At 39.4% G+C, this 25,940-nt stretch overlaps 5 protein-coding genes across 6 annotated transcripts; 3 read left to right on the top strand and 2 right to left on the bottom strand.

Annotated features, from left to right (window-relative positions):
- The first annotated feature begins 798 nt into the window (after nucleotides 1–798).
- LOC125199305 (receptor-like protein 36) lies at nucleotides 799–4,275 on the top strand. Its single transcript, XM_048097364.1, has 4 exons — nucleotides 799–1,177; nucleotides 1,947–2,162; nucleotides 2,230–2,373; nucleotides 3,008–4,275. The coding sequence occupies exons 1-4, from the start codon at nucleotides 799–801 to the stop codon at nucleotides 4,273–4,275; spliced, it is 2,007 nt and encodes a 668-aa protein (XP_047953321.1).
- A 161-nt stretch (nucleotides 4,276–4,436) lies between these two features.
- Nucleotides 4,437–5,389, bottom strand: LOC125199307. 2 transcript variants are annotated; one of them, XM_048097366.1, is made up of 2 exons: nucleotides 5,348–5,389; nucleotides 4,437–5,100 (listed from the first exon to the last, which is right to left on the bottom strand). In XM_048097366.1, the coding sequence occupies exon 2, from the start codon at nucleotides 5,096–5,098 to the stop codon at nucleotides 4,595–4,597; it is 504 nt and encodes a 167-aa protein (XP_047953323.1). In that variant the 5' UTR covers nucleotides 5,099–5,100; nucleotides 5,348–5,389; the 3' UTR covers nucleotides 4,437–4,594. The 2 variants fall into 2 exon arrangements, with proteins under 2 accessions (XP_047953323.1, XP_047953322.1); XM_048097365.1 differs by having other exon boundaries at nucleotides 5,343–5,382.
- A 4,325-nt stretch (nucleotides 5,390–9,714) lies between these two features.
- Nucleotides 9,715–10,617, bottom strand: LOC125199304 (putative receptor like protein 25). Its single transcript, XM_048097362.1, has one exon. The coding sequence runs from the start codon at nucleotides 10,615–10,617 to the stop codon at nucleotides 9,715–9,717; it is 903 nt and encodes a 300-aa protein (XP_047953319.1).
- A 6,436-nt stretch (nucleotides 10,618–17,053) lies between these two features.
- Nucleotides 17,054–19,829, top strand: LOC125199303. The gene is made up of 4 exons (XM_048097361.1): nucleotides 17,054–17,705; nucleotides 18,187–18,662; nucleotides 18,759–18,996; nucleotides 19,273–19,829. Exons 1-4 carry the CDS (start codon nucleotides 17,054–17,056, stop codon nucleotides 19,827–19,829), a joined length of 1,923 nt encoding a protein of 640 aa, XP_047953318.1.
- A 1,024-nt stretch (nucleotides 19,830–20,853) lies between these two features.
- On the top strand, nucleotides 20,854–21,222 carry LOC125199302. The gene has a single exon (XM_048097360.1). The coding sequence runs from the start codon at nucleotides 20,854–20,856 to the stop codon at nucleotides 21,220–21,222; it is 369 nt and encodes a 122-aa protein (XP_047953317.1).
- The last annotated feature ends 4,718 nt before the right edge of the window (nucleotides 21,223–25,940 follow it).

The raw sequence follows: 25,940 nt of genomic DNA, 5'->3' as shown, positions 1-25,940 counted from the left end.
GACCCTAACACACCCCGATCTATGAAAGCACAAATGCATATAATAAAATGAGAGTTTTATTATTACATCGCTTTTGCGTGTTTAAATATTCTGTCAACTTGTTAAATGTCATTTCTCAGTTATCGTAAAAATATTAAAGATGTCAACATTCATATTGTTTGACTTAAACACTAGGAATCGTCATATTTTAGAGAAGGTGGTAACCAAGTCTAGTGGTATCTATTTAATTCAATCTTTACATTTCAATCTTTGACAAAATCTGATGAGATTGTTCATGAAAAAGTAAAAAACATAATAATTGGTGGATACATATTTTAGAAATTGAGATCACTTTCATTGACTTAATAAATAATTCTACAAGTGTAATCAATTATGAAGCCGCCGCGGCATCATCAATTATCAGATAGATATAACGTTAATTCATGGCTTTGACTTTACCTAATGCTTTCATATTTGTTACAATCTCCTTAAAATAAATATCCCACACACATACATGTATATACATCGTAGCTCAATCACAAAAATACTATTGTTGAAATCAAGTCAAAAATGGAAAAATCTTCTCATTTTCTCCTCCTTACTCTACTCTTGTCGTCTGTTCACTATTTGATGTATTATAGCTTAGCCACCGATATCAACACCGATCGTTCTTCACTTCTTGCCTTAAAATCTCAAATCACTTCCGATCCACAAACTATATTGACAAAAAATTGGAGCACTGAAGCCAGTGTCTGTAGTTGGATCGGAGTTACTTGTGATTTTCTCCTTAATAGGGTGACTCAGTTGAACATATCGAACATGGGTCTTGTTGGAACCATCCCACCAGAAATCGGAAATATTTCTTCTCTCGTTTCTTTAGACATGAACGACAACTCTTTTCATGGTCCTCTTCCCGTGTCTATCTTTAACATGTCAAATTTAGAAGTCTTGAGTTTGAGGAATAATAGTTTGTCTAGTAGTCTACCTCTTGATATGTGCATACACAATCTTGATCGACTCAAGATTCTTCGTATTTCTTACAACGAGATGTATGGGAATATACCATCGAGTTTGGAGCAGTGTTCGCAGCTCGAGTATCTTTCTTTGTACAACAACAAATTTGATGGAATAGTGCCAAGGGAACTTGGGAACTTGACCAAGCTTCAAACGTTGTACATTGATGCAAATAAGTTGACAGGTAACTTGATCTTATCTCCATGGACTATAGTCAAATAATTCTTTTTAATGTCATTTTCTATTTATTTTCAATATCTATTATTTTTTTACAGTCATATACGTAGAGGGTCAAATTAATATTAATAATATTCTTATTATTATGGTTATTTATTATCATAGTTATTATTATTATAATTAGGTATTGTCCATATTTTAAAACTTATATTAAAATTTATTGAAGTTATTATTCATTAATAATAATAACAATAATAAAGATTCAATAAAACTTAGGGAATACGAATTCTTGAAAGTTGCACCACTTTGAATTTAATTACTTATCCTGTTATATAAAAAATCCAACAAATACGAATAAACATTTCAAGGTCGAGTCATAGTATTATTTTTTTAGGTCATAATCTTACTAAACAAATAGGCCAAGGAGATAAGTCTAATTGTATTCTCTATTTCTCTATAGACATAACTTTCTTCTCCCTTTGTGCGCGAATAGGAATCCCATTTTTTTATTATGGTCCGTCCGCGAATAGGAGTCCCGCTTTATAATTACCATAAATGGTAAAAAGGCCCCACACTGCGCTCACATATCATTTAAAACCAATATATACACGTGGACCCATATTTCACTAACTTTTGTGTACCCACTTTTTTTAACATTTTTTAAAACTCGTGCCGGAAAAAAATGAGACTCCTATTCACGGACGGAGGGAGTATAATTTAAAATATTATAATGCTATATGAACATGTACTAAATATTATGGATTTGATTCATGTAGGTGATATTCCAGAGGAGATTGGTCGTCTAACGAATTTAAAAAGTTCGGACATGAGTTCCAACAAATTAAAAGGCTCATTGCCTGCAACTCTCTTCGGCATGCCATCCTTGCAATATGTTGACTTTGCTTCCAATGAACTAAGTGGACCATTATCACCACAAATTGGAAACATGACATCCCTTCTCAGAATAGGCCTTGAATATAATAATCTAACTGGTATGAGCAAATCACTTGTTGATGCTTAATTTGAGCTAAGTTTATGATTTCTATCATAATCCTATAGGTGAAATTCCAAAAGAGATCGGTCTTCTTACCGATTTCGAGCGATTGAGCATGTGTTGCAACAATATTAGTGGTTTAGTGCCAAGAGAACTTGGGAACATGACAGCCATGGTTGGTATATACCTTTCCAGTAATGCTTTAAGTGGTATGATTCCAACCCTTCATAACTTACTTTATTGTAACGTTTTATTGCATTTATTTCTACTAAAATTAGTAAGTCGTTCAATTTTGTGTCACATTTTCCCATACCATGATACTTAAGAATAGTGTGTTAAGTGGATGGTGAATAAAGTAAGAGAGAATAAAGTTAAAGAGAATGTTATTTTTTTTCCAAAAATAGAAACTCAATTATCTTGGAACTTCACAAGATAGAGCCTACTTACCATTTATGGCAAAAGTAAAATAAGACTCTAATTGTGGGATGAACTGAAATGACAAAATAGGACTCTTATTGTGGGCGGAAGAAGTAATACATTGTGTACATGTTTTACTGAACCCTAAACATACATATATTAGTGTCACAACTTCATATTTTAAGTAGCATGATTTCATGTCTCTTTATGTATCATTGGATACAAAGTTGTACTGTATTTGTTATGATTGTCTTTTTCAAAATTTGTACGAGTAGGTACTATTCCAAAAGAAATTGGAAACCTGAAACACCTCATTGAGTTATGGCTTCACGACAATAATTTAAATGGTATCATACTCTCTCTCTCTCTCTCATATGTCAATATGTCAATATGTCATTCTTAATCCCGTTCAAAATCAATTTTCAGGTCCAATACCTTCCGCCATTGGGAATATGTCAGAGCTGGATTATTTAGTACTCCCTCATAACAAACTAATTGGAGAGATTCCATTATCCATTTGCGACTTGAGATTACTGACACTCCTCCATTTAGCAGACAATCATTTGGAAGGACAGATTCCAAAGTGCTTGGGAAACTTCAATAGTACATTGTTGGCTCTTAATTTAGGTCAAAACCAAATCACAGCCCTTCAATCCACATTTGTAAAAGGTTGCAGTCTTCAGGCCCTTATTCTGTATGGCAATAAGTTGGAAGGAATAACACAGTCCCTAATCAACTGCCAACGCTTGGAGAGCATTGATTTTGGTGATAATGAAATACGAGGTGCATTTCCCTTCTGGATGGAAGCATTCCCTCAACTTCGCGTCCTCATCTTGAGGTCTAACAAGTTGAATGGTACTATGTTGGAGGCTTCAAAGACCGAGCATCCGTTTCCAAAGTTGCAAGTCTTGGATATATCAAGAAATGCATTTGTTGGCTCTTTACCTGATAGATATTTCAAGAATTGTGAAGGTATGATAGATGCCAAGGATAATCTGACACGCGTTGGGAAGGATAGGCTCCAAACATATTTAGACTTAGGTGTCATTTTGAAGGGTTTGGATCAGGAATTGAAAAGATTGTTAGATACGTTTACAATGATTGACTTATCTTCCAATAGATTTTCCGGGAATATTCCAGTTTCCATCGGCAATCTTAATTCTCTTAGATACTTGAATTTGTCCAGTAATACTCTCACGGGAGAGATTCCTGTGTCTCTTGGGAATATAAGTATTCTTGAGTCATTGGATTTGTCATGGAACAGATTGAGTGGAAAAATTCCAAGTGATCTGACAGGTTTGACATTTCTTTCGAAATTAAACCTATCAATGAATAATTTTGTGGGGCCAATACCACAATCTAAGCAGTTTTCTACGTTTCAGAATGATTCATACATAGGAAACTTGGGATTGTGTGGAGTTCCATTGGCAAAGCAGTGTGAAACAACTGATGGAAAATCAGTGTTTCCTCCACAAGAAGATGATGATGATGAGTCAGGATTTATAGATGGATTTGGTTGGCGAAGTGTCGTGTTAGGGTATGGATGTGGATTTGTGGTTGGAATTGGAGTTGGTTACATGATTATAAGAAGCGGAAGGCCAAGATGGTTAGTGGACTTCTTTTTTGGGGCTGGATATAGTAATAGTAAGATGAAGAGAAGAAATAGAGCAAAAGCAACAACAAGGAGAAGGTGATTCAAGACAAACAATTGTGCTTTTCTTGAGTTTCATTTGGAACACTAGCTTGTTGTGTGTATGATGTTTTGCAAATAATGCATCTTAAATTATGCAATGTTGTATTTCTAAGTTAGGCTACTTTTGTTCATAAAATTGTACAAGCAACCCTTGCATGCAATCTGCACAGATGCTAAAAAATCAAATATTTCAATGCTCAAAATTGTTTTCTAAATTATAAGAATTATATCCAACTTCAACTTCTAATTATAATTGGAAACAAATTCAATCCCCACAAAATTCAACTCAAAACAAATAAAACAACCAAAACATACCTCTCTCACTTGAAGCCTTCATCGTACATCTTCTCGAATTCGCGCGCAAGCGCAAACATTTCACACAAGGACGAGGGCTTTCGCAAGTGTAGTTCCCATCGAATAGCATCTTTGAAGCCCGATTCACATATGGAGACGAGGTGATTCTCCGATAGCGACACACCCTTAATCTTGACCAAAAGCCTCTCGAACTCGTCCTGATATTCCATCACCGTGTTGAGTTGTTGCAGCTTGCAGAGTTTCCCTAAGTGATTGTCATGATATGTTGGATCAAACCTCTCTTTCACCGCTTCCATGAAATCAGGCCATGATTTTACCAATTTGTGTTTTTTTTGGTAAATGAGCCAATCCAGCGCTGGCTGCTCTTCCGACATCCGGTAATAGTCTAAATACATGTCAACCTTGAAAGTCCATCCCCATGGGTCGTCTCCGTTGAATTTCGGGGGATCGAGCCGAAGATAGGGGCTCTGCTCCGAATGGTTGGACTTTGAATTATCAGCATGAGCCATGGCTGAACAATTTTGATGAAGGAGAAGAGAAGATTAAGGTTTAAAAAACTATGTAGTAATCTTTGTCACTGATGATATGAAGAACACTTAGACTACACCAGACTTTGTCGGGCATTTCGGCAAACGGTTGGAGTGCCTCTTATAATGTCATGTGAAATATGATAAATAAAGAAATGGTGACATGTTATGATCAAATAAAAAATTATAAAGATCTATTAATGCACAAATGTTAAAAGGGAACAACCGTACATGGAGTTGGTGACCGGCGACGGCGGTTGGGTGGCGCCGAGGAGGTCACAGCTTTTCTGATTTGTGTGTGTTAAGGCACAATCTTATTCTCTGAAGTTGGGCTCACTTTTGGGCCAGTTTGTTTTGTTTAAATAATTCAGTTGGGCCTATTTTGTTAAGAAGAAGAAAGAAGTTTTGGGCCTTTTTATTTGATTTGAGATTGCTTTTGAGTGTATGGCCCTTTTTTTTAATCTTTAGAGTGGATCTTGGACATTTTTGTCGATGTAAATTGAGATTTCAAGACGGAATAAAGTATAAAAATTGAAATTTTGTTATTTAATTAGCGTATTTCAAACTTTGTGAAATATATGAGATTTTGATATTTTGAGGAATAGATCAGATTTTGACCATAATTTACACAGCTATTTACCTTTAAAAAAATGGAATCCCCTGTATAAATCAAATTGTATATATTGACTCATTGATCGTGCCCCATTTGTAAACCTTGGCCATTTAATATCAAGAAAACATTACCTTCAATCACAATTCTTCCTTTCGTCTGCCATTTATAGTTCCATTTTGACTTAGCATGGAATTAATTTTTATATATTTATTTTATAGTAGGACGTGAGTGAGTAATTATTTGGTTCAGTGTGATCCACATACCTAAAACATTTTTTCACTTACAGAGGAAGTAATATAATTAAATGATCCATAAGTAAATAATACATCAGGATTAATCCAATGTCAATAACTCTAAAACAAACAAAAGCGAAATCAAATTCAAACGTACTTCGAATAAAATAACAAACCAATGATTAGTCCAATCTCAAATAAAGAGAGCAAATGAAATAATAAATCAACTACACCAAAAATGGAAAAATGAGTTTATACTACTCAAAATGCCTTCTTCCATAGTTGATATATATCCCTTAGAAACACTCCTACTCCTTGATTGCATTGTAAAAAATATGCTGTCCCTTCTCCCAACGGCCGCCTAATGTAACCACCTTATCGTTACACGTAAATTCCATCGTGTATTCGTTGTAGCTTCGGTAAATCTCACCCAAAGTCTTGAGCCACGAAGCTCCTAAGACTAGGTTTGGAGCATGAATGGGGAGCACAAATAAATCAACAACAACCTCATGTCCTTGAAGTGAAATATTGACGTTGTTACATTTTTCTTTACACACGAATATCGACCCATTGCCCACACAAACACGGAAAGGATTGATTGGTGTAACATGCAGCCAATATTTCTTGACAATTTCGGGTTGGATGAAATTATATGTACTGCTTCCACTGATTAAGGTTTCGACATAAACTCCCGAAATCTTACCTGTCACTTTCAACGCACGGGGAGGGTCGAATCTCCGTTTCAACGCCTCCAAGAATTCAGGCCATGTTGTCACCAAATTGTTATCATGCTGGTGAAGGAGCCAATTGGACGCCCGGTGTTCAAAAAGTAGTCCAACTAAGCGTAGACGGTCCTTTTCCGACGTTTCAAAGTAGTCGAAATAGGATTGGACCTTGTGAATCCAACCTAATGGGTCATCTCCGTTGAACTTTGGAGGATCAATCCGAAGCTTGGCCTTCTTCGCGGCAAAAATTGCGTCTCCGTTGTTGCCAAGTTCCAACCTTAAACTTTTTATGGCTGACAGAATCTCTTCTTGAGAATTATCAGCATGAGTTTCTGTTGCCATGATTGAATGTGATTCTTATATTGGTAGTTTGGTGAGGAAGATAAATAAATAAAACACACACAAGTTTGATTCTTATACATAGGCAAAGAGAAATCCTACTTTATAGAAAATTAAACTTAAAGGAAAACCTAATTTGAAAGAAGGAATTATACATAGGCAAAGAGAAATCCTACCTTATAGAAAATTAAACTTAAAGGAAAACCTAATTTGAAAGAAGGAAAAATATTAATTTGAAAGAAGGAAAAATATTACTCCTAATATTTTTCCATCTACTAATTCTAATAACTGGAAAATAAATAGAACCAAAAATATAAATTGCTTCTTATGTTCCAATACTGCATCAATATATTAGGTAATTGTATATGAGTTATGTCTTTTGTGTGGAGATTTCGAGAAAATTTGGAAAGATTCGATTACCATAGTTAAAATTAAATTAAGATATCAAGAAAAGTTGGTAAGATTGCTTACTTTAGATATCGAGATTTTAGAGTATAATCCTGTCCCAAAAAACCTAAACAGGCCCAAAACAGGCCCATGTAGGATAGTTATAACCTCAATCCTCTTGAGAGTATGGCCCTTTTTTTAATCTTTAGAGTTGATCTTTGCTTTGAGATTTTTATTGATGTGAATTGAGATTTTAAGATGAAATACACTAGAAAAATTTGAAATTTTGTGATTTAATTAGAGGATTTCAAATTTTATGGAATCTAGACCAGATTTTGATATGGCTATTTACCTTTAAAAAAATGGAGTCCCCTGTATAAGTCAAATTGTATATATTGATCGTGCCCCATTTGTAAACCTTGGCCGTTTTAATGTCAAGAAAACATTACCTTCAAACATTTACTTTCCACAATATAGGTGTCATGCCCCAATTGTTAGTTAATCATCATTACTAACGACTATGGAAAATATTCAATCACAATTCTTCCTTTCGTTCGCCATTTATAATTCCATTTTGACGTGACATGGATTTTAAGAAATTGTTTAACTTTATAAAGTAAAATGAAAAAATGAGTGTGGGCTCAAATTTTATATACGGATTTTACAATAAGACGTGAGTAATTATTTGGTTGAGTGTGATCCACATATCTAAAACATTTTTTCACTGACGGAGGAAATAATATAGTTAAAACTGATCCATAAGTAGATTATACATCAGTATTAATCCAATTTCAATAACTCTAAAACAAATAAAAACGAAATCAAATCCAAACATACTTTGAATAAAATAACAAACCAATGATTAGTCCAATATCAAAGAAAGAGAGAAAATGGAATAATAAATCAACTATGACAAAAATGGAAAAAATGAAGAATTGAAGTCCTCTGAGCTAAATAAGAATATAGGAAGCACAACCTCATTAGGCTCATTGCATATCATTCTTCATGAATGTGCTTTAGCTAATTAGCTTTTAATAATCTTTTAGAAAGGAATTTTGTGGGGGTTTGATCTTTAAAATGGATCTTTGCTTAGAGATTTTGTGAAAGCGGTAAAGATATTATTTTCTCATAAATATTTTGTTTTATTGAGATCCCCATCTACTTGCTATTCCAATGAGTGAGGAAATTGAATTCGGGCTTTGGTGGAGCAAGGCAAGAAATTAAATGACGGATAGCTTCAAAATTAATTATTTTGGATATATTATTTTGTTGTTGTTTTGAAATCTAGAATCTTTGCTACTCCTATTAATTAAGATAAGCATCGTTGTTAATTTTCTTGAGCTTAATTCGGCAGTCTCGCATGCTTGGGGCAATTAATGTGTGATGTTTTGCAAATAATGCATTTTAAAATTTGCAATGTTAGGGTGTGATCATTGCTAACTTTCATAAATTGCAATTCTGTTAACTCATCAACGCCGTGTATTATAAATGTTAATATGATGACATTAAAATATCAACACATAATATCATATTGACATATTTAATACATTACGTTAATGAGTTAGCAAACTTTATTAAAATTATATCTCCACCGACTTAGGTGGAGAATCTAGAATGCCCAAGATATAAGATAATTAATTAGAATATGCTAGACCATGTAAAAGTATCTATCTTAACCGACTTGGAAAAAGTAATGATTAGAGATTAATCTAGAATAGGTAAAGTATGTCGGTTGGTTTGTATGCCACCGACATTGGATGCCTATAAATAGGTATAGATGCTTGATTAGTGTGTGTGAGTAAGTACACAAGAGAGTGAGTGGGTGCACTAGTTAAGTGTGCGTGAGTGTGTACGAGAGTTACTGTGCGAGGTGTGTCCTCGTAGAGATAGAGGTGTGTCCTCGGGCACATCTTGTGCTCTGCAATACAGTATGTAGTTTGAACTTCTAAAATTTACAAAATAATCTGAATTTAGATGTGATTTCATTTAAGTAGAATGTCGACGTTTGAGATGAATTTTTTGTTGTATTTGTTGGGTGCATTTTAGATCTGACAATGTTAAAATTTCCGAACTTTTTACACATCAATTTCTTGTAGCACAGATCATTGTAAATTTGTTTGCAAAATACAGAACATAAATTGGCTTACTTCTTAACATAATTTAATATATTGCAACAACTCAAACACAAGCTCTCATGACATCCAAAAACAGAAAAATTAAGAAAGAAAATTCGAACAAACTCAAGAAAGAGTTCCAATTTAAACACAAGGCAAGCACACAATCCTCCTTTTGTCTTTCAATCTAAGTTCCCCTTCGTGTTGGTGGAGCTTTGTCGCATCTCTTCTTCGTCTTATATCTATAACCAGCCCCGAAAAAGAATTCGACTAACCATTTTGGCCTTCCACTTCTTATTATCATGTAACCAATTCCAATCCCAACTACGAATCCACTTCCATATCCCATTACAACACATCGCCAACCAAATCCATCTATGAATTCATATTCATCATCTCCATCTTCTTCTTCTGCCTGCAACCATGTCCCATTATTGCATTTAATTGTCAACGGAGCTCCGCACAATCCCCAATTTCCCATATAGGAATCATTCTCAAATGTGGAGAACTGATTAGCTTGAGGTATATGCCCAACAAGATGGTTCATTGAAAGGTTTAGTTTGGCAAGAAATGTCAACCTTGTCAATTCACTTGGAATTTCTCCATCCAATTTGTTTGCTGACAAGTCCAACGATTCGAGGTCAGTCATGTTTCCTAGAGACGAAGGTATATGTGCTATGAGGCTATTATGGGACAGGTTCAAGTATTTGAGAATCGTAAGATTTCCTATGGAATGTGGAATAGTCCCGGAGAAATTATTGGAGGATAAGTCAATTGCTGTGAAGGTTTCCAGTAGTCTTTTCAACAACTGATCCTTACCTTTCAAGGTGACTATCATATCCACAAAATTTAGATACTGCTCATCTTCTCTTTCATAGGAACTCTCTGTGTCATCTCTTTGCTTTGCGTCTATCATTTCTCTGAAATTCTTGAAGTATCTTTCAGGTAGAGAGCCTACAAATGCATTATGAGATATATCTAGAACTTGTAACAAAGGAAATGGAAGTTTCATTGGTGAAGGAAGTGATAAGTTGCCATCACACTTGTTAGACTTCAACACTAGCACTTTAAGCTTGGGAAGGTGTTCCATCCAAAAGGGAAATTCGTCTTGTATTCTATTATTTGCAATGTCGAGACCCCTTAGACGTCGGCAATTGACTAAGGATTTAGGTAACCGTCCGTGGAATTCGTTATTACCCAAATTAATGGACAAAAGACTACAATTCTTAGATATGATAGATGGAATGAGGCCACTAAGGTGATTCATGTTTAGGTGAAAGATGGTCAATGATCTGCTGTAGTTTCCAAAGCATTGTGGCAGTCTTCCTTCCAGAGTGTTATTTGAGAGAAGAAGATAATCAAGGCGTGACAACTTGCAGATGGAGGATGGGAGCTCACCATTTAATTTGTTGGAAGAGAGTTGTAAGAACTCTAGATTTGATATATTTCTAATGGTGGATTGTATTGGACCTTAAACAATTTATTTGAAAGGTTAATAAGTATATAGATCAAATTTATTTATATTGAAAAATTCACATACATGACATTTTAGTCAATGTAACGGTATGGAGGTTATCCGCATTATATATTACTCCCTCTGTCTGAACTTAATTGTCACTCTTGGAGTGGGCACGAGTTTTAAGAAATGTAAAGAAAAGTTGGTTGAAAAAGTTATTGGAATGTGGAACCCACTTTTTATATTAATTTTATATTAAAATGTGACTGAATTGAGTTAGTGGAATGTGAGATTTACTTACCATTTATGGTAAAAATAAAGTGTGACAAATAAATTAGGGGCGGACCGAAATGGAAAAGAGTGACAATTAAGTTGGGACGGGGGGAGTAACATTTTAAGAAAAGGGACCACATAAAATCAAAATGCTAGTTGTCAAGATGACCAATCTTTCATGAAATAACTCCCATAAATCAGACTGTTTAAATAAAGTTAGAACTTTCAGATATAAAAGTATTGGCGAAAATATCACTATTCACCCTGGTGTATGAACTTTTCAATGTTCGGAGTAATGAAATTCTGGTCCAATCTACCTAGCTTGCATATAGGAAATCATTATAATAAAAACTATTATAAAAATGACATAATATGCTATGTATTCTTAGAGTTATAAAAATTCCCAATAAGATTATATAATGAATGTGAAGTTGCAAAGGAGAATGGGAACTCACCATTTAATTCGTTGGAAGAGAGATCTAAGAAATCCAGATTTGAAAGATTTCCGATAGTGGACAGAATTGGACCTTCAAACCATTTATTCGAAATATAATAAGGATATAAATAAAATTTCTTTACATCTAAAATTGTACATGCATATCATGTTGTGAACTAAACTAATACACCATATTGTAGATATATAAAAAGCACCATTTAATTTGTTGGGACATAATTGTGGATGGTACAAGTTTGGGACACAGCCATAATTCATATGGTAATATCCCGAGGAACAAAATTCGGTGTTCTAAAATATATAGATTATTCATGTTAATACCAAGAGTAATGAAATTCAGGTCCAATCTGCCCGCCTAGTTTGCATATAGGAAATCATTATAACAAAAACTATTATAAAAATGACATAATATGCTATGTATTCTGAGTGTTATAAAAATGTCCAACAAGATTATTTAGTGAATGTCAAGTTCTAGAGGAGAATGGGGCTCACCATTTAATTTGTTGGAAGAGAGATTTATGGAATCCAGATTTGAAAGATTTCCAATAGTGGATGGTATTGGACCTACAAACCATTTATTTGAAATATAAGAAGGATATAAATCAAATTTCTTTTCATCTATAATTGTACTCCACATGCATATCATGTTGTGAACTAAACTAATACTCCATATTGTAGATAAAAGCACCATTTAATTTGTTGGGACATATATAGTCGTAAGTCATAAGTATAGATTCTCAACTGTACGTGGATGGTACAAGTTTGGGACATAGCCGTAACTCATATGGTAATATCCCAAGGAACAAAGTTCGTGTTCTAGCAGTCATGTAGGGAATCACTATAACAAAATATTCTAGAAATGTCATAATATTTTAGGTAATTTAATTATATTGAGAGGGGAATGATATGCTACATGCTTTAGGTGAGCTCCTTATGTGAGTACCACTCTCGTTTGACGCACATTTAACGTTTTTCGTTTTGATTTATATATTTAGTTTGATTCCAATACATTAAAAAATAATAATGAAATTTTCAATTTTACGAAATTTATAAAATCAAAGCTTGATTTGTTATTTATTAATTTATTTTGAAATTATAGAGAATATGAGCAAATTAAGAAGGTTCATGTATTTGAGTATCTTAAGATTTCCTATGGAATATTCCCAAAGAATCTATTGGAGGACAGATAAATTGTTGTGAAGGTTTCCAATAGTCTCTTAAATAACTGATCATGACCTTTCAAGTTGAGCCTAATCTCCATGTAACTTAGAAACTCATCATATTTAATTTCTACTGGCTCAATCTTTGTTAAGAAATTGTTGATATATGTTTGAGGTAGAGAGCCTAGATAATCATTATGGGATACATCAAAAACTTGCATCCTAGGAACTGGAAACTTGGTTCGTGAAGGAAGCGAGATGTTACCACCAAACTTGTTAGACCTCAACACTAGTACTCGAAGCACGCGTGGGCCTTCCATTCAAAGTATTATATGAAAGAAAAAGAAAACGAAGGCATGACAAGTTGCAGATGAAGGATGGGAGCTAACCATTTAATTTGTTGGAAGAGAGTTGTAACAACTCCAGGTTTGAAATATTTCCGATTGTGGGTGAAATTGGACTTTCAAACAATTTATTTGATAAAAGAAGGATATAAATCAAACTTATTCATACACATGCATGGAATTTTACTCATCGTAACAATATGTTTGTTATCTGCATTAGGAGGCTCATATTTCCATTTTAGCCCGTCTGCAAATAGGAGTCTCGATTCATTTTTACAATAAATGATAATAGACCCCACATACCACTAACTCATTCCACTCTAAAAGTGGAGTAATATATACAAGTAAAATTCATATTCCACTAACTTGTTTCCACTCACTTTTCTAAATATTTTTTAAAAGCGATGCTGGAAAGAAATGGTACTCCTTATGGTGGACGGAGGGAGTAACATCTTGTGGTAGAGATAGCTCACCATTTTGTTGTCAAGATTATTCAAGATATGTCAAGTAGCATATAGGGGATGAGAGCTCACCATTTAATTTGCTGGAAGTGAGATCTAAGGACCACAGAGTTGTAAAATTTCCAATGGTGGATGGTATTGGACTTTGATAAGGCTAATTTCGTGCATCAGTTATGTGGTGAAAAACACTTTATTTTACTAGGTCTAACGCAATTTTTAAGCCAGGTGTGTGAAGGAATCGCTAGATCAAGGAAGAGCCGGAGGCAATGGACTAGCGAAGGAAAACGAAGGAAAGTGAGCAGAGTTGAAGAGAAATATGGCTGGACGAAGGGAGTCAAAAGCTGAGGGCAACAAAGACTATTCATTACCTCGCTGGACCCACTTCTACGCCTATAAAAAGAGGAGCATGCAGCACACAATACATACATGATTTCGCTCTTAGCTCACACACTCACACACACACTTGGGAAATGGGAATTCTGGGGTAGTTAGGGGTTCATCTTCGGCGAAAGTCAGTGGTAACACCGTCCTCTCGGAGGGCGAAGAAACAATCCTATTTACATTCAGTTTTTCGCACTTTTATTCCGTCGAACTTCATCGTTTTGGAAGTCGATTTGGATGTTGCTGCTTATCGGTTATCCATGCATTTAGCTTATGTCATGTTGGTGTTTATCTTGAGTTGATTTACGATTCTAAGTTTTTGTTTGAGGTTTATTTTGGCAGTGAAATGTTATTCTCTGTTTTGGATAATTCTGTGCTTGATCTGGGAAAGAGGTTGTGGATCGGTGGTTGTTTGGCGAATCTGTAGCTATGGATATACTTTTGGTCGGAGTTTGTGTCGGATGCTTGGATCCGGAGTGGATTTAGCATCCGAGGTTGGATCTGAACAGGGGAATCAAGTTGTGCATGGCTTTTGAGTTTTCTGCTTTCTTTCTGTTTTACTTCGTCTAGTAATCGTAGATCTGCTTAGTTTAAATTGTTTTTTTTTTCGGTTTATTTGCGTTAAATCAAGTCTGCTTCGTTTTAATTACGTTCTATCTCTGTTTTATTGAAATTTTATGCAAATTGATTGGAAAAGATGATGTCGCTGTTAGTTAGTACTTTAGTTAGTTGTTTTCCAGCTTTTCATCCGTATTCTACCTTTTCAGAAAATGGTCTCCACCGTCAGTTGTTTTCCCCGGTCTAGGTAATTAGAGGATAGTTTCATAGATCTAGAGAGTGTCCCGCGTGTTTTAGTTATATGCATAACTTCTTTTCTGCCTAGATCTAGATGTTAGAGTAACATGCTTCAATTACCAAGTTTAGTTTAATTTCCTCAACCCAAAAATTTCGTGGCAGCAGCCAACCCAAAAATAGTTCCGAGTCCTTGAACCTGTTTATTGCGCATTCATCTCTGTGGGATCGATCCCTACTTCCCTGTGCTAATTTTAGTACACGTGGTTGGGGGTTTTGAAAAGGTATTCTGTGTGTCCGACGACCGAGTTCTTTCGACGATCCGTGAGTTCCTAGACCTGTGATCTAGTGGATTCACTGGACCTAGGAGGCTTGTTATTTCTTACTGTGCACACAGTCTAAACTAAATCAACACAACGAAAAGTTTTTGTGTGTGAGGTCTTCAAATGGCGCCGTTGTCGGGGACTTGGATAGCGTTAATTGTTATTGCGTTTGAGGATTTGGTGTAAATAGTTTAATTTCTGTTATTTTGTTTTTCTTGACAGTTTATGAACACGGGCTTCCATTCTGGTAGTTGGGCCAGTTCATCTGGGTCAGGAAGCAGCCGATATAAGTGGCAGGTCAATGAGTCTACGTCCACTATTACCACCAGATCAGGGTTAAGGACAGTAGACCCATTTCCGTTCGAATCAGAAAGTAAGAAGGAGTGGAACTCGTCAGGAGAAGAGGACCCGAAGTTGTCTACAGAAACAGAGCTTTCCGAAACAGGGGGAGAAGAAGACGACGAGATGGCACACTTGGAGGATCCCGATCCGGAGATAGGTGCACTCACTGCGCATCTAGACGGTGAACCCGCTCATGACATAGTCTCGAACCCGCGCCGGAGGTCTATCGATATCAAGACAAATGTGCTTGGGGTTTTTCCCACATTCTCTGGACGAAGGAACGAATGTCCCTATGAATTCCTGAACGAGTTTAGTAAACTGTGCAGCATCCAAAAGCGACCCAACGAGGCTACTGAGGAGGACTACCGGTTGCATGCAGTCCCATTTGCCCTTAAGGGGGAGGCTAATACTTGGCTGTTGAGACTTCCACCAGACTCGATCAACACATGGAAGGATTTCAAACTGGAGTTCCTGGATTATTTTTTCCCAGCCAACAAGACGAACGCTCTGAAGAAGGAGATTCAGGAGTGCAAGCAAGAGTATGATGAGTCTTTGAGCTCTTACTGGTCCCGGTTAAAGGGATTGTTGGATGCTTGTCCGAACCACAGGATGATCGAGGCAGAGACTTACTATCTGTTTTACGAAGGTGCAAACCCTGAATCAAAGGACTTGATGAATTCCTCGAGCGGGGGAAATTTTACCAAGAATAAAGCTAGTGAAGCCAAAGAGATTTTGGGAAGATTAATCGAGGTGAAAAAGGCCTATGATAACCCGCGGAGCATATTGAGGAGGGGATCAGCCAATGCAGTAACAGAGCAAGACGACAAGAAAGTGGAGGACAAGATAGATAAATTGGAGAAAGCTCTGTTGAATGCTATTGAGAAATGCAACCCTCATGCCCCACAAGGAAATGAGAGATCCCAAGGTCTAGAGGAAAGGCAACTTTAACCTTATTACAGTCAACCCCGGAGGAGAGTACCAAGCCCAGGCAAATTCGATGGGGAGCTGGAATCCAGATAGAAGTTGGAACCAAGGAAGGCAAAAGGAGGCCCCATGGAGGACTCAACCCAATTTTAGATGGACTGACAATGATCAAAGTCGGCCACCCCCACTGCAACTCACAAATTATGCACACCCTCCAGAGAGGCAGTCCAACAGGTCAGGGAGAAATCAAGAGTGGCAACTACAATTGGGTACAAGTATCAGGACCATACTAATTGGGGAAGCATGAATTAGAATGATCCAGGGAGCTCCTATGTGCCACCTCACCAGAGGAATAACCAAGGGAACTATCAGAATTCCGAATTCCCAACCAAATCACCAAGAGAATCAAGGGTCGAGCAACCAGTACAATAACCACCAAGGGAATCAGGGTAACTATCGACAAACCCAAGGACAGAACCAAGGTCAAGGATCAAATTCTAATCAATCCAACTCCAGGCCACAAAGGAGTTTGGATGACATGGTCCACGACCTAGTGAATTCACATCAGTTCATGCAGAATAACTTGCAAGACGCTCAATTGGAACACCAAGCAGCTATGGACATGATGGCAAAACAGCTGTCCCAGATCGCGGTTTCTTTGAATGAGATGTGGGGAAATGAAGGAAAACTTCCTGCCACGGTCAAGCCACCCGACCGAGCAAACATTAGTCACATTACCTTGAGATCCGGGAGGGGCTATGAAGGACCGACATTGGAGATCGACGAAGAAATATCCGCACAGGCAAATAAAGGGAAGGAGAGTCAGGTGTTTCAAGGAAATAGCCCTGGACCCAGGGAAGTTCCTGTTCAGGATGACCTCCAGAAAGGAGATTTAGGGGGATCTCTACCTCGGGAAGCTGATCCATTTTTCCTAGATCCAGAGCCTGAGTTAGTAAGTAAGGAAGAAAGTGGGGAAGCTGGCGAAATCCCGGCTGGGAGTTCCACAAATGCGGTGAAGCGAGCAAAGTCGTTTCCACACCGAGGAGAAGCAAAGAAAAAGAAGGATGATACAGAGGACCTCATGAAGATTTTTAGCAAACTGGAAATCAATCTGCCCTTTTTGCAAGCCCTGAAGATGCCTGCCTTTAGCAAGTTCATCAAGGAATTCATAGCTGGGAAGACCAAGCCAGACGGGAAGATTGTGATAGGGGAGAACGTATCAGCTGTGATACAAAAGAAAAGGATGCCTTCGAAATGCACAGACCCAGGTATGTTATGTTCACATTACCCATTTCTCTAGGGGACATAAGAGTCGAGCATGCTATGTGTGATCTAGGGGCGTCCATAAATGTTTTACCGCTTTCGATCTACAAGAAACTGACAGGGGTTAGGATGGTCGCCACCAAGGTGCATGATTTTCTATATCCTGCTGATTTCTATGTTATCAAGATGAATGATAATGAGTCTGCTGAGTCTAGTGGCGTGCTTTTATGGAGACCATTCTTGCGCACTGCTAAGACCATTATCAATGTCTTTGATGGAACAATTTGCTTGGATTATAATGGGGAAAAATATACATTTAGCATAGTGAGGGGATGAAAAGTCCATTGGATGTTGAGAATTTGTATGCTCTAGATGTTATTAACCCCCTGGTCCAAGAATATCTTGAGACAGAATTGATACAGGAACAAATTGACAACTCGGAGTTGAGCCATTTAATCGATCAAGAAGTTGTAGGGTGGTGTGCAGCAATGAACACAAAGAAATTGACAGATGATGAACTAACAGAGTCCATCATGGAGTTTTGCGGAAATCCCGAGTCAGCTCGATCAAGGGGATCAGCCCATGTGGCTAGTCTGGAGAATTCTCCTGGGTCTGGGAAGGAGACATTACCCGAAATTGCAGAAAAAAATCCCTTGCCCCAGGAGACGAATAACACTAAGAAAGAACTGAAGACGCTTCCACCAGGTCTCATGTATGCTTACTTGGAAGAGAATGAGACATTCCCAGTGATAGTCAACAGTAACTTGACCGAGGAGCAGGAGAAGGAACTTTTGGAAGTAATCAAGCGGAACAAGAAAGTAATAGGGTGGACTCTCTCTGATTTAGTAGAAATCAGTCCTGATCTTTATATGCACCACATCCGTTTAGAAGAGGGTGCTAAGGCTCACCGAGACGCACAACGGAAACTGAATCCGAACATGCGAGAGGAAGTTCTGAAGGAGGTGTTGAAATTGCTCTCTCCGGGGATCATCTACTCCATTCCGGACAGTGAGTGGGTCAGTCCTGTCCATATGGTGCCCAAAAAGTCTGGAATACAGGTTGTTAAGAATGAAAAGAACGAGTTGGTGCCCACTAGGCTTGTGACTGAATGGAGGATGTGCGTCGATTATAGGAAGCTGAATGAGGCCACGAAGAAGGATCATTTTCCCTTACCTTTCATTGATCAGATGTTAGAAACATTGGCTAGCAAACAGTATTTTAGTTTCCTTGATGGCTATTTCCATATCTACGTTAACCCAGAGGACCAAGGGAAAACCACATTCACGTGCCCTTTTGGTACGTATGCATACCGAAGAATGCCGTTTGGATTGTGTAATGCACCAGGAACGTTCCAGCGGTGTATGATGAGTATTTTTTCAGATTTGCTTGAAGTATGCATTGAGATATTCATGGATGATTTTACCGTATACGGGAATTCATTCGACACCTGTTTAGCCAGCCTTGATCTAGTATTGAAAAGATGCCAGGAGAAGCACCTAGTTTTGAATTTCGAAAAATGTCACTTCATGGTGACTGAAGGTATTGTCCTGGGTCACGTTGTTTCTGAAATAGGAATACAGGTGGACAAGGAAAAGGTAGACGTAATATCAAAGTTACCTTACCCCACGAACCAAAAGGAAGTTAGAGGCTTCCTGGGTCACGCGGGATTTTATAGAAGGTTTATCAGGGATTTCGCGAAAATAGCGCAACCGCTCACTCATTTATTGCACAACGATGTGGAATTCGTCTTTGACGAAGGATGCAAGAAGGCATTTCAGTTGCTCAAGGACAGACTCGTGTCAGCACCAATTATCAGGGCGCCAGACTGGAATCATCATTTTGAGATAATGTGCGACGCGAGTGATTTCGCTGTGGGAGCTGTCTTAGGGCAAAAGATAGACGGAAAAAGTTATGTGATCTTATATGCATCCAAGACTCTAAATCAAGCTCAAAAGAACTATGATACCACGGAGAAGGAAATGTTGGCTGTCGTGTACTCATTTGAGAAGTTCCGACCCTATCTGCTTGGGTCGAGGGTTATAGTTTTCACAGATCACGCAGCGATAAAGTACTTACTGGCTAAGAAAGAGTTTAAACCGAGGTTAATCCGTTGGGTGTTGCTTTTGTAGGAGTTTGATTGGGAAGTGAGAGACAAAAGAGGAACGGAGAATAGAGTAGCTGACCACTTGAGCAGAATTCATCAAGGGGAAACGGAAGAGGCCATACCCGATGCCTTTCCTGAAGAGCATTTGTATTATCTAGGGGAATCCCCTAGATGGATCATTTCGGAGGCGGTCTTGGCATTAACTGGTCTAGGAGAATCCGACAAAGGGAAGCGAACATTGCACACAGAACCATGGTTTGCTGACTTAGCAAATTACTTGGTCACGGGAGAGGTGCCAAGTTCAGACGAAGTTTCTCGGGCCCAGAAGATGAAAATTAAAAGTGAAGCCAAATATTACTTTTGGGACGATCCTTGCTTATGGAAGATGTGTTCGGATCAAGTGATTAGACGCTGCATTCCCGAATGGGAACAAAGAGATGTGCTGATTCATTGCCACACCCTGGCGTGTGGAGGTCACTTTGGGCCAAGAAAAAACAACGAGGAAGGTGCTGGATAGTGGTTTCTACTGGCCGACACTGAATAAAGATGCCTTCGAGTTTTGTCAGTGTTGCGAGAGGTGCCAACAGACCGGAGGAATTTCAAGGAAGGACGAGATGCCCCAGGTCCCAGTAATTGTTTGTGAAATCTTCGACGTATGGGGGATGGACTGCATGGGACCATTTCCATCATCCTGTGGGAACACATATATTGGTTGCAATAGACTATGTGTCTAAATGGATAGAAGCCAAGGCTACCACGACATGTTAATCGAAGGATGTGTCAACAGATACGAAGTTCCTCGAGCCATCATCTCAGATCAAGGAACACATTTCTGTAATCGCACCATCGAGGCTCTGATGAAGAAATATGGTGTTCACCATAGGGTATCTACCCCGTACCACCCTCAGTCTAACGGCCAAGCAGAAATTTCTAATCGCGAGATCAAGGCAATATTGGAGAAGACAGTTAATCCGTCAAAGAAAGACTGGAGTAAAAGGCTCGGTGATGCATTATGGGCCTACAGAACTGCTTTCAAAACTCCTATCGGAATGTCGCCTTATAGGCTGGTGTTTGGCAAAATGTGCCACTTGCCCGTGGGTATAGAGAACAAGGCGTACTGGGCGGTCAAGGAGATGAATATGAAGCCTTCGGCTTGTGAAGAGCAGAGGAAGCTACAGTTACAAGAGCTGGAGGAGTTACGGCTGGAGTCTTATGAGTCTGCCATGTGGTATAAAGAAAGGACAAAGTTATGGCATGACAAGAATCTCCGAGTCAAGGAACTCCATGTGGGACAGAAGGTGCTCCTTTTCCAATCCTGGCTCAAGCTGATGCCAGGAAAGTTGAAATCTAAATGGATCGGTCCATATACCATTATCGGCCTTCGGGCGAATGGAGCAGATCCAGGGAAGTGCCTCTAACTCTATCCATTTCCTTGTTAATGGTCATAGAGTGAAAGTCTATAGGGACAATTCTGAGTTGTGTGTAGTGGAGGAAGTGCCACTACGCGCACTCTCTATTATCACCTAGTCAGACAAGGAGATATTCTCGATGAATTCCTGGGTCAGGTTAATTGGTTGACACTTTAAATATATACACTGAACCAGGAAATCTCGAGAATACTTAAACGGAGTGTGTAAATAGTTTAATTGCGTTTTAAACATAGGAAAATCCAAAAAAATGTATATAAAATTTAAATCTTCCAAAAATATTTTTGAAGCACCAGACTCCGTAGGAAAACCGATGTCTTATATTCTAACCTTGACCTAGGAGTCTGGCGTCTTCAATTTCTTTTAAGTATAATGTCATGGTCAGGGAAATCAGCTAGGGAAGGAGAGTCTAGAGAAGGATGTCGAGGAGGGATGGAGATAATTTGAATTTCAAATTTGGCCGATATTTATGGGAGGTGTACGGTTGCTTACATCACGCCTGCAACCGCACCATCTTTTCACCAAAAAGACGAACCGGCAGTTTCTCTCTCCAATAATCCCGATCGACAAACTGCATTTTCTCTCCCTTCTCTCTACTTTGTTTCTCTCTCAAGAAAGAAACAAAACCCTAACCAATTTCGACCAAGTTTTTCTTTGTTTTTCAGAATTACAGTGATGGACCCAACTCAGGCCACCAGGAGTTCGCAGCCGGAGATGTACGACGCGATTCTACTGGCAGAACTGACGCAAAAATTGGGAAGCGTCGAGAAGGCGAGAGAAGTTTACGCTCTGTTCTCCGCCAGCCTGATAACATCTGCGGCGGCCATACCACCACCGACGATTCCAGTGGATTCGACGGCACAAATCGCAGTTCCTCATGAAGAAAGGCCTCAAGATTCAACCAGGGTACCGGACTCTGGTTCTCAACAAGCAGAAACCGCTTCACGGGAGGCGGATAAAGATGAGGAGGCGGATGAACTGCTGGCTGAAGGTGGGAAAAATTATGGTGAAACGGAGGTGGAGAGCAAACGACAAGGTAATGGAAACCCTAACTCTGAGGGTGAGAAAAAGAGGGAAACCCCTGTTCGAAAAGAGATTGCTGAGGGGGAAACCCCCTGTTATGAAAGAGATTGTAGAAGGGGAAACCCATGTTCCAGATTTGATAGCTGAGGGGGAAACCCCTATGGAGACTGGGGATGAAACCCCAAGGGATTTTAGGGGTGCCACTCCTGAACCCATGGAGGAGGGGGCGACCCCGAGTGATGTCGGAAGGGAAACCCCTGTTTATATCGAGGGGGGACCCCGATAGTGGATGATGTGGGGAAAACCCAGGAAAGCTTTTGGAAGAAACAAACCTAGATACTACTGTAGTGTCGGAGTCCGTCGAGGAAGGGCTAGATCTGATTGTGGACCTGGTGGACGACCAGGGGGAAGACGAACCCCCGATAGACAAGAGAGCAGAGAGGAGAAGGGCCAGGAGGAGTCTGCTTGACGAAGTGGACGACTTGGTATCCTCTGATAGAGAATTCCTTACTCGAGGGATAGACGCTGAAGAGGCAGAAGAATGTCGCCTAGTCAAGGAAAGGGCAAGGAAAGGAAAGGCAGCTGCGACCCAGTCAACACGGTCGAGGAAAGCTCCCTCCGTCACGGAGGTTGAGGAGACCCTTTCCCCAGTAACCGAAGTTTCCTCTACCGAAGAACAAGACAAGCCTACTCCTGGGTCCGATTTCGAACTTGGAGAATCTGATGAGGGGGTTAGTCATGAGCGCCCAGAGGTATGGCTGACTAAGGAACTGCTGGAGTCGATGAGGTGTTTCGACGATCAGAAACGGGCCACGGTGTACAAAGAGAGATGCAGTGCAAGGAAAATGGCTAAGTCTGGAAAGCAGTACAGTCCCAAGGAGCTTCGAATGATTGCATGCAATGAGGATTTCCGTGCGTTTATATACGCGATCGGATTCGAGTGGTTGTTGAAGCACAACCATGAGAAGGTGCTGGTGGATTTGGCACAAGTTTTTCTCAATGTTCCGGTTAAAGAACACTTCTGACCTCGACGCGGACTCGATAACATTCAGGCTTTTTAATGAGGAACATGAAATGAGCATCCGAGAGTGGTCCTTAAGGATGAGTTTGTTTACCAAGGCCGAAGATGATGAAGGCATATGGAACGAAAGGATGATAGGCGTACCCAAGAACACGCCAGGGTTCAAAGTGCAGGCAGCGTGGGAGCTGGTCACCCACACCAAGGCAGGGGCGTTTAAGTCCAGCTACTCCAAGGCCTCTCACATTGAGGACCGAATCCTCCGTTTTGCCCAGGCGTTTATCAGCTACAACTTGATGGGAACTGCAAATGCAACACTGACAACGACCGACCTCTATTTCACTTGGTGCATGGCGAAAGGCGTAAAGGTGCATCTAGGCTACTGGCTTGCTCAAGCATGTCATCAAATGACAAGCAACCCTGCTCGACATATGTACACCTGCCATCTCCTAGGTGCCTACCTCCAGCGGAATATTGAAATGAAGATAGCCAAAACCGTTCCTTTTGTCGAGATGTGCGAGCCCCCGGAGGTTTTCGGTGTTGAATACTTTTTCAATAAAGGGTTGCTCCAAGCTCACGGCAAAGAGACCTTCTTCTACACGGTATGAGACAAGGTGAAAACGGAGGCTGAAGAGGATGAGGAGGCGGTGCCGAGTGAAGAGGTCGAGGAGTTGAGGAAAGATGTCCAAGAGGTACGGAAAGAAATGCAAGTGATGAGAAAGGAGATGGTGAGAGAGCTGGGCGGTATAAGGAAAGAGTTGAACGGGAACCGTGAAGAGATAAAGACCCTGCGGGGGAACATTGCGGACCTGGCGGTGAAGTCCGCCAAGCAAAATGAGCGGATGACGGAGGCTGTGGAGCTAGTAATGAAGATGTTGAAATGGTTGGAAAGGACACTCCCCTTGACCCAATCGAAGGTACTTCCTGGGTCCAGCAGCGAGGACAAGCAACCAGGCCAGGGCAGTTCCTCCGTCTAGCGACCACCGCCAGCGCTCAAGCAAATGGTCACCCCACCCGCATCTAAGCCAGTCTCAATCCCATCAAAATCAAAGTCTCTGACGTTAAAGAAACCAGTGTCTGATCAACCAGAGGAGAAAGAAGAGGAGCCGGAGCTGCCGGCGAGAAAGAAAGCGGAGATGACCCGACCCGGGATCCCACCCCAATCTGGCTCTCGAGGGAGCTAGACCCAGAAGTGAATCACCCCATGACCAAGTAACTTTTATTTTCTACTTTCCGTTATATCTGTTTTTTTTATATACATATCTTTGTTTTATCTGTGACTCCGTAAATATTTGCTATATGTGTTTACCTTCTCCCACTTAGCCCAATGCTTGGTCTAAGTGTGAGAAGTTTATGTTTTCTGTTTTGTTGTGTCTTCTCCCACTTAGCCCGATGCTCGGTCTAAGTGTGAGAAGTTTTATATGATTATTATTTGTCTGTTGTGTGTTGAATTGACTACCCTGTTTTCCCCCGTTCATGACGATGGCTTGGGGACAAGCTTGAGTGAAGTGGGAGGGGGAGGGGAGTCAATGTTTGTATTTGTTCAGCTTGTTAAGAGTCGTTAGGTCTAGGGTTTGCTCGTGTCGCATGAGCTGGTGAATATAATACGGCAGGATCTCCTTAGTGAGAGTAATTGAAAATAGGATGCATTTCAACTTAGAAGCCTTTTCCTTTAATAAGCCGAAGTCAATCTGGACGAAGTAAGAACGATAGAGGATGCCTTAGCCTACTTAGTTGTGAAGCCCCACTATAAGAGCGAGTTATAAGTCTGAAATAATTTTGAGCTAACGCATGTAAATGGGGCCACCACTGAATGCTTAGGGAGAAGAGTCATGAAGGAGAAATATAGGGGAATTGGGTTATGAAGTTATAAGCTCGACGAAGTCCAGAATGAGGAGTTATAAGTTGGACGAAGTCCAGGAAAAGAGGAAGTATAAGCTGAACGAAGTCCAGGTGGAATAAATCTAAGGGCAGGAAGCAATAATAACCTGACCTAGTAAAAACAAGGGGAGAACGAAGTGTATAAAGAAGAAAACTCTCATAACCCGACGCTTCAGTGGTATGGCAATAACTGATGAGAGAATCGATCCTAACATCCCTGGTGAGGAATGAGTGATCGAGTGAATCCAACAACTGGGGAAGTAAAGGGCTATCTTGACGAACTGACAGATTGATTAGGTAGAAAAAGGGAGGGGGCCAATTTGGAGAAGTGCAGCCTGTTAGATTGACCTTGATCTTGTGGGGACAGTTGCCCAAAAGTTGAAGCTAGTTCATGCATATGTGTATGTGTTTTCCTTATTTAAATTATGTGTTATTTGTGCGTGAGTTATGTCTAGGTCTAGGAGTCTGTGTTAAGTTAGAGTCTAGGGAGTCGGTCAAAGGATAACTGTGCTTTGAAATTCGCCTTATCTTTTTTTTTCTTGTCTTTATACTTGAGGACAAGTATGATTTAAGTGTGAGCAGTTTGATAAGGCTAATTTCATGCATCGGTTATGTGGTGAAAAACACTTTATTTTACTGGGTCTAACGCAATTTTTAAGCCAAGTGTGTGAAGGAATCGCTAGATCAAGGAAGAGCCGGAGGCAATGGACTAGCGAAGGAAAACGAAGGAAAGTGTGCAGAGTTGAAGAAAAATATGGCTGGACGAAGGAGTCAAAAGCTGAGGGCA

Source organism: Salvia hispanica, unplaced genomic scaffold (genome assembly GCF_023119035.1).
Source record: "Salvia hispanica cultivar TCC Black 2014 unplaced genomic scaffold, UniMelb_Shisp_WGS_1.0 HiC_scaffold_45, whole genome shotgun sequence".
NCBI classification, from domain to species: Eukaryota; Viridiplantae; Streptophyta; class Magnoliopsida; order Lamiales; family Lamiaceae; genus Salvia; species Salvia hispanica.
This window is presented reverse-complemented; position numbering and strand designations above follow the sequence as displayed.

Bases quoted from the DNA above. Each gene is read 5' to 3' on its own strand.
- LOC125199305 (XM_048097364.1), top strand. From the start codon at position 799: ATGGGTCTTGTTGGAACCATCCCACCAGAAATCGGAAATATTTCTTCT. The intron at 2,163-2,229 runs GTATGAGCAAAT...ATAATCCTATAG, and splicing joins TGAATATAATAATCTAACTG to GTGAAATTCCAAAAGAGATC. The intron at 2,374-3,007 runs GTATGATTCCAA...ATCAATTTTCAG, and splicing joins TTCCAGTAATGCTTTAAGTG to GTCCAATACCTTCCGCCATT.
- LOC125199304 (XM_048097362.1), bottom strand. From the start codon at position 10,617: ATGGAACACCTTCCCAAGCTTAAAGTGCTAGTGTTGAAGTCTAACAAG.
- LOC125199303 (XM_048097361.1), top strand. From the start codon at position 17,054: ATGGACATGATGGCAAAACAGCTGTCCCAGATCGCGGTTTCTTTGAAT. The intron at 18,663-18,758 runs GTGTTGAAATTG...TCTGGAATACAG, and splicing joins GAGAGGAAGTTCTGAAGGAG to GTTGTTAAGAATGAAAAGAA. The intron at 18,997-19,272 runs GTACGTATGCAT...TTTCTGAAATAG, and splicing joins CACATTCACGTGCCCTTTTG to GAATACAGGTGGACAAGGAA.
- LOC125199302 (XM_048097360.1), top strand. From the start codon at position 20,854: ATGTCGCCTTATAGGCTGGTGTTTGGCAAAATGTGCCACTTGCCCGTG.